The sequence below is a fragment of the Sinocyclocheilus anshuiensis genome, unplaced genomic scaffold (genome assembly GCF_001515605.1).
Source record: "Sinocyclocheilus anshuiensis isolate Anshui unplaced genomic scaffold, SAMN03320099.WGS_v1.1 scaffold218, whole genome shotgun sequence".
In the NCBI taxonomy this organism is placed as follows: domain Eukaryota; kingdom Metazoa; phylum Chordata; class Actinopteri; order Cypriniformes; family Cyprinidae; genus Sinocyclocheilus; species Sinocyclocheilus anshuiensis.
The window spans coordinates 739019-747288 of NW_015547665.1; the positions used below are offsets into that span (position 1 = coordinate 739019).

At 37.0% G+C, this 8270-nt stretch overlaps 1 protein-coding gene across 1 annotated transcript in view; it reads right to left on the reverse strand.

Moving 5' to 3' along the window:
• Nucleotides 1-637: 637 nt before the first annotated feature.
• The window catches only part of LOC107702536 (equilibrative nucleoside transporter 4-like), a 9147-nt gene continuing 1514 nt past the window's right edge, over nt 638-8270 (reverse strand). Inside the window, exons 2-11 of the mRNA XM_016504886.1 lie at nt 8092-8217; nt 7296-7427; nt 7063-7176; nt 6795-6923; nt 6631-6705; nt 4936-5204; nt 3908-4040; nt 3145-3332; nt 2816-3056; nt 638-1685 (exon numbers count right to left, since the gene is read on the reverse strand). Of these exons, the coding sequence (XP_016360372.1) occupies nt 1534-1685; nt 2816-3056; nt 3145-3332; nt 3908-4040; nt 4936-5204; nt 6631-6705; nt 6795-6923; nt 7063-7176; nt 7296-7427; nt 8092-8215 (1557 nt within the window). The 5' untranslated portion in view covers nt 8216-8217 and the 3' untranslated portion in view covers nt 638-1533. The remainder of the gene's footprint in view (nt 1686-2815; nt 3057-3144; nt 3333-3907; nt 4041-4935; nt 5205-6630; nt 6706-6794; nt 6924-7062; nt 7177-7295; nt 7428-8091; nt 8218-8270) is intronic.

Sequence of the window (8270 nt, forward strand, 5' to 3'; positions counted from 1 at the left end):
CAACTCGTCCCCAACACTAGCACTGCAGCTTCCCAGGCTGCTACAATAATTGCTGTATTTGGCAAAGTTTGTAAGATCCATGGCGTCAAATCTTAGACTCTTAAGCCCCGTTCACACCAAGAACGATAACTATTTTCATGAAAATCGTATTAGATTTTTTGCACAGCCCTACTATAAAGATAACGATTTTAGCGTCCACACCAGCGAACGATATCGTCTGTTTATTCCAAGCGCACGCTCGTCTGCCGCTTTAAATTCTCGAGGTCGTTACAGCAGTGTGGATTCTGATTGGCTGTCAATTTTTTATCGTTCATCAGCAGGTGAAAAATCGTTTTGAAAGTGATTCCAACGATATCGTTTCTCTTTGTCTTTATCGTTATAGTTGTGGTGTGGACTCTGCTATTCTTTAATATTGAGAACGATTTTTAGAACTATATCTTTATCGTTATCGTCCTTGGTGCACTCTAAAAAATGCTGGGTTGTTTCAACCCAATGTTGGGTCAAATATGGACTAACCCAACTGTTGGGTTAAATTTTGGTTACATTTTTAAATTAACTTTTTAACACAACAGTTGGGTTAGTCCATATTTGACCCAAAATTGGGTTGAAACAACCCAGCATTTTTTAGAGTGTGTAAACGGGCCTTTAGGGGCCATTTACACAGAACATGTTTTTCCATTACACTGCGCGTTGTTTTGCTATTTAAACTCCCTAGACTGATGTGTTTGACCGTTGCACGTTCTAAAAACTTGGCACTAAAAATAAAAGAACTTTTAAAAACTTAAAAAAAAAACATGCTTTTCCCCATTCCACTGCCCTCGTCTCACGTTTGTCAAAGCAAAAACATGTTCTGTGTGAACTGTAAATCCTTCCACTTACAGATTTACCTGGCCATCATGTCAAAAAGCAAACAGGATATAGTCAATTTAACATATCAGTCAAACGACACCTTCCTGTCTCAATGGGTGCTTTTTGGCCAGAATAAGATGTTTTGCGAATAATGAAACTATTCGTTACCTAACCTTGGTTTAAACAGGTGAAAGTGGAGGGCCATAATCTAAAACAAGACACCAACACGATTATAACGACCAGCCATAAAGTAGAACTTTAAAGCATACCTTACAGTAAATTACACATGGTGGCCATACATTTAAACATGACAGGAACAGTCATACATCAATTTATTTAGCAAGGTGATGGTTATTCAGACAGTTTTGGATAATACTCTAATGAATATCTCAACACATTTTATATAATCCAACATCCCTGATGAACAAATCAGCATATGCAGCTGCTCACCAGCATATGTTGTGTTTTGGATGCTGGTCCGCACAATGAAATTCTAAAATGCTGGTGTGTCCTAAACTTGAATTTTTAACTTGCTTAACCAGCAGACTTTCCTTGCATAAACCAGACTGGACCAGTATGCAAACTCTGGTCTAAGCTGGTATTTTCAGCAATGATAGTCTCTGGAAATTTTCTTTATCCTTACATTAACAATTATACAAAACAGCGTACATGTGAGAAAGACGCTCAGTGGCCAGACATATAGCTCTGTAATGTGAGTGTGTTGTTGAGTTTCAGTGTGTGAGTAGAATGTGCCTGTGAGGTCAGGCTGTATGTTGAGTAAGACACAGCAGACCCGAGCATCAGTCCCGCCATATATGATACCGTCATGGTGTTCCCTGTAAAAATGCATTGAAGAAAAAAATGCTGAAGAAAAATCACAATAAAATTTCAATATATCAGTTGCTTCTCCTAGACAGAAATGGGATTAAATGGTAAGCAAATGGAGAATTTTGCTTAAGTCTACTGCTTCTCAAATTATTCTCATTAGAAATAATCCAATAATAAGAAGCCTCCAACAATTTGCCAACAATCAGAGATTTCGATATCAACTCAAATAGCCTACTGCTCATCAAATGTTTACAAAAAAAAAAAAAAAAAAATTTGGGCTATGCTATCCATATTAATTTTATCTCACTGAATTTTTCAGTACTATGACTCTCTCTTGAAACCAACACGGAAGTGACTTAAACTGCAATTCATCAACTGGCCACTAGAGACTGTCCCATAGACCCCCCCATGTTAAAATGCCCAACTTTAAAAATATGTTTACAGCCTGGTACAAAAAGTGGTTTTGGTCTATATAGAGAGCTAGGCAGGCGTGGTTTCAGCAACTAGCTCCACCCACGTCCCGCCTCTTTACCCATTTTCGATTTCCAGGAGTGACAATATGGCGATGGCCGGCTCCGCCCACTTTAGGCTTCAAAAATGCTCTTCCATGACACTACGTCTATGTTTTTATACAGTCTATGGTCTGTTTTAGATTAAAGTTAGACTATGTGTAACTGCTCTCTAGCGGTTGAAACCACTGATCTATATTATATGGTTGTGGTGATTGTGATGGAAAATATAGACACAATTACTTAAAACTATTTTAAAAAACAAGACAAATAAAGTACAAAGAAATTGACTTTATATTTGTATTTCTGGCAGTGTTACCAAAATATTAGGTATTTATTTCTATTCTGAAGACAGGTGGTTTAAACTTTGATAAGCTAAAGAGAGCATCAAATGAAGTATTTGTACTACGAACATTCTGATCATCCCTAAATAATTTTAGAGTGATAAATTTGATGTTTAAAAACTCAAATCTAAAAATTTGAAACTAAACAGATCTTTACTATTACAGTAATTCAACAATTGCATTCACATTTTTTCTCAAAGCGTAACTGATAACACTTGCAGCCCTAAATCTCCAGAGAAACAAATGTTTTGTCTAGTTAATTACTTGTGTGTCAGCCATACTCACCTGCCACTTCTCGCTGTTGAAGTTGCACCTTGCCTGCAGCCTGTATCATTGGTACAGAGCCAAGGTATCCGTTACTGATTCCCAGCATCAAAGACAGGCCGCAGGGCCAGGCTGGGTGCGCCAGCAGGGGGTGCTGCACGGGTGACACGCACATCACAAACAGTGGCAGAAAGAGGACGCGCAAACATGAACACACCAGCAGCTGCACACCACCCCACTCATACGGACACGCTGCCAAGATCTAAAGAGAGAAATAAAGAGCTTTGAACATTTGCCATTTTTAAATGATAATATATGCTCATAGATGACATCAAAAAGCTTAATTTCACCTTGCCCACAAAGTCTGCCAAGTTGAACAGAGCCATGGTGAGAATAGGCAGCCATTCTCCCAGTGTATCATTGCGTAACTCTGACTCCAAACCAGGGAACAGACACAGTGTGATGAAATATGTCACCAAAATTGAGAGCATATAGGGCCAGATCATCCGGGCAACAGCACACCTCTGATCCAGCAGTTCTGTAAGAAAGTCATCATATATTATGTCAAAAAACTTCAGTCCTAAAACTGCAGAGTTAATTGAACTTAAAGCAACAGTTCACCAAAAAAAAAAAGAAAATTTGCTCACCTTCAGGCCACCCAAGATGTAAATGAGATTTTTTTCTTCATCAGAACAAATTTACAGAAATTTAGCATAACATCACTTGCTCACCAATGGATCCTCTGCAGTGAATGGGTGCCGTCAGAATGAGAGTCCAAACAGCTGATAAACACATCACAATAAGTAATCCACACGACTACAGTCCATCGATTAATGTCTTGAAAAAGTGGATTATTGTGGTGTTTTTATCAGCTGTTTGCACTCCCATTCTGTTTGTACCCATTCAGTGCAGAGGATTCATTGATGAGCAAGTGATGTTATGCTACATTTCTCCAAATTTGCTTAGAGGAACAAACTTATCTACATCTTGGGTGGCCTGAGGGTGAGTAAATTCTCAGTAAATTTTCATTTTTGTGTGAACTATTCCTTTAACTTTGTTTTGTAGTCTGTTCACTGAATAGCTACAGCGTTTGTTATTAAACCTATAGCTCACCCTTCACGCCCATCCAGGTCCTTTTGGTGTCTGGTTTGGGCACATCAAATCTGACGTATATTCCATCTTCATGGGAACCGTTACCCAGATTAACTGCATCAGCTTCGTCAACTGTGCTTGATGCCACTCCATCCTAATTTGTGGAACTGCCATGAGTCAATGTCAATTTTATCTTTGAGCAAATCATCCTAAACAATGACTGTCTCAAAATCTGGTTGGGCTGTCTATTGCTTACAACAAATTTGGGGGAAATTGACCATTTTCTACCAAAATAAACAAAATTAATACAAAATATCTTAATAATAAACATTTCCCTTGGCTACCCTTGTTAAAAAGAAGTACACTTTGGCATATTTTTAAAAAGAGTACTTATTATGGAAATAAAATTCTTAAAGGGATAGATCACACCAAAATAAAAAATTCTGCTATTTTCCATTTTTCAATTACTTTAGATGTGCTTTAGTAGTTTAGCAGATTTAGTCAACACATCAAAATAAGTGTACTTCTTTAAAGCATGACAAAAAGTTATTTAAAATAATGTTTTAAATTATACTTTAAAGTAAAACTTTTAATTTGACATTTTTACAACGTGCACTTAAAAGTGCACATACTCAATAAAATGTACTGGTTTAATTTAATTAATAATATATTCTCTCCAAGTAAAGCTTTTTAGAAATATACTTTTAAGATTACAAGTACACTACAAGTACATATTCAGTACAATTAAGCACACTTCTTTTTCACGAGGGTATGTCTATGACCTTGGATAAAGTGTTTTTGCTATGGTTTTTCATAGTGCATTGTAAGAAACAGTATTTAGCTAGGAAGCTTATTAAGTTTTGAAAAACCTATTACACCCATTTTGTTGCCATGGTTAACATAACTTTTCCTGTAATGTAAGAAGGAAAATAGTTAGCACAAACCCACAGAAACCTTTCAAAACCTGTCAGTAACATATGGATAAAGAGCCCACACCCAAAACATCCCAAAAGTCAAGTGCAAACCATTATTTCTATGTGTGAAATTACCTCTTCCTCTGCGCTGCTGTCGTAATGTATCTGATAGCCACTGTGGTTTTTTGAAGTAAAATTATTAATCTGTCCTTTGAGCCAGCTGTGGCGAGCTCTGTCGGTGTGATAACGGACAAAGTGTGTCCGTCGGACCACCACGTGTAACAGAAAACAGAGCGTCTCTATTGAGACAGAGAACAGGAAGAAGATGATGGTGTTGCTCTTCTCGTCCTCCACCAGCAGCTTTGTAAAAATCCGACTCAGAGAGACAATAACTCCTGCAGTGCCTGAAACAACCATAATTGACACAAAACAAAAAACATCAAGCGCAATACAAACAAACATTACATATGATCAATAAAAATTGGGTGAATTCATATTTTGGAAAAATAAATAAATCACTAATTCATATTCCCATAATGCAAAAAAAACCTCATTACTGCAATGTGAAAAATGTAATTAATATTATATCTATATCTACATTTATTAATAAAATGAAATAATACAATTGTATTTTTTTTAAAGAATCTGTATTTGCTGTACTGCCTTTAAAGGAGACATCGGATGCAAAATTCACTTTTACATGGTGTTTGATAATATTGTCATAGCAGTGTGTGGACACAACCACACTACGATGATAAAATTCCATTCACTCCTTTTTTTAATCCCCAAAAAACTTAAACAGTCTCAATTATCAAGCCGTTTGATTTTCTGAGCAATATGACATCATATTGCTCAAGCCCCGCCCACGACTGATGAACCGTCCCTTATTAACATATTTCCACCCTCAGCCAGTTGTACGCTGTCCTCCATTTTCTCCGTGCTCGAGCAGCTGTAGCGACAATGTCTCGTAAGCAATGTAGATGTTTTGTAGTTAGATGTAAAAATGAACATAAGAGTCTTCATTCTCTCCTGACATCAGAGCCTCTGAGGACACAGTGGATTAGTTTTGTTTTTGATGATAATGCGCCACCAAATACACCTATATTCGTCTATGTCTGCACAAATCATTTTACTCCAGACAGCTTTCTGAACGAGGAACAATTAAAGGCAGGTTTTGCTAAAAAGTTAAAACTCAATTTCTACTGTTCGTGATCCAGCTGCATCTCCACAAGAAGTAAGTCTCACATTTTACATTTTTATGATTATTTGCAAATCGTCTTTCCTCTTCTAAAGAAGAGAGGGGTGGGGTGAGCAGAGCTCATTAGCATTTAAAGAGACATTCACAGTGTCAACAACAATACTACAGCGAGAATAAAAGTTACGCCTTCTTTCTTTGCGTGAACATTTGGGCGGCGTTATAAAAATCTTCCCACATCGTGACGTAGACATGTGAGGGCGTGTTAGAACGAGCCGTTTTAGGTAGGCGTGGTTGACTCTTAACTTTTATAAAGAATATCTCTTTGGATTTGAGACTTTAGTCTTTGCAACTTTACAGATCTTCTTTATGCACCAAGAGCTTGTGACACTCCAAAGAGAAAGGACAAATTGAAATCGCATCATATGACCCCTTTAATACTTGTATTACAATTTTTTTTTACTATATTATTAAATTACTGAGAATCTTCATTGACAACGATACAAAAAAAATAAAATAAAACTAAATGCATTACGGTAATGAGAATGGGAGCACAATAATATGAAGTAAATATTACATTTATTCTAATATAATGGTTATAATTTCAGTCATGTGGTGATGGAAGTTTGGCTCACTCTCTCCAGTCATCACGCCCTGTGTGTACCTCTTGGGCAGCATCCCAGTGTAACCATAGAAACTGGACTGCTGCACTGTAAAGGTCAAAAGTACAATGTTTACAGATCACAATAGCACAATGTAGGCCAGTCGCAAGAGCATGCTTGCTTGTATATATATTTACCTGTGCATCCAAATGCAACAATGGCAATTGCGGCTAGAGTAAGAGCATAGGACTGCTGAGTGTCAAACAGCTCCAACCAGATGTCAAATACACTCACAAACACCAAAGGTCCCAATGCAAATAGATATCCTATTTATGCAACACAGGATAATTAGTGATATTGCAATCGAAAAATAAGAATCTTTGTGCGTACATGTAGAAAATGGTGCAGAGGAGCTTGTGAGTTTGTCTTAGACTTTATTTTGAGGCAGTTTTTGCATGTTCTCACCCACACAGATGCGTGTGTTTAAGCTCAGTCTCTCCACAAGAGCGTTGTTCACAATGACAGCACTGAGAGCCACCAGAATATACGTCAAACTCATGTCGAACTCAATAGAGGTGCCTGACAATAGAAGAGAAGTATTTTGACTGTGCAATGCATAGCTGTCATTTATCGACCTACAGCTCTGTGAATTTAATTTAGTCTTTCCTGTGATGTGTGACAGGTTGGTCGCATCACACCTGTGAATTTGCGGTGGAGGTAGTCCACATCGGTGATGAAACTATTGTATGGCAGTAGAAAACCAACACCAGCCAACAGCATAGCAAAGTAGATGGCATGGTGGCGATCATCAGGAATGGATTCCTCTGAGTCTGAAAGAAGACACAAGCTTAAATGAATAGCAACCAGAATGACAGAGGAACTTGATCAACTTGAGCCCTGTTTTAATGAATAAAAAACAACTCAATGCTTTTGTGTTGTGCATGATGGTGTCTTGCACTAATGCAGGGTTTCCCAAAATAGGATTTGCTTACATCTGGGGGTTTGTGAGGAAGTTGCATGGGGTTTGTGACTTGACAAAAAGCTAATAATTCATTTACAAAAAAATGTAAATTAAAAATAAATCATTTAAAAATAAAAAATAACCAAAATAAATGTTACCAAAAATTATAAATTTTTTATTGTTTATAATAAATATTTTTAACCAACATCAGAGAGTTGTGAATGTAGTTGTGGTTGAATTATTGAAATATTAACTTAAAATCTCAGGGGGAACTTCAAGTATATATTTAATGTCAAAAGAGTTTGGCTGACAAAAAAGTTTGGGAATCCTTTCACTAATGCATGCATTATTTCAGAAATTCATGCATCATATCCACATACGATATAACCTTAATGCATGCATCAAATACCTCAATATATACACACAGATTTATGTGTATGTGCAATTTAATGTATTTTGTATGTGCAGTTTTTATAGTCCTGATTAGTATATTCGGTTATTGCTTAATATTAACTGTGTTGTACATAACTCACCATGAACACTGTGAGATTTTATCCAACCCCTCTTCTCCTCCTCTGGCAGCTGACTAAAGCTGAAATTCGTGATCACAGCCTTCTCTCTACCCTGCCGATTTCTGCTCCACTCCTCAGAGTACATGCCTGGGAAAAAATGTCAGAATTCATATATTGGAAAAAAAAACATGTATGCGTTA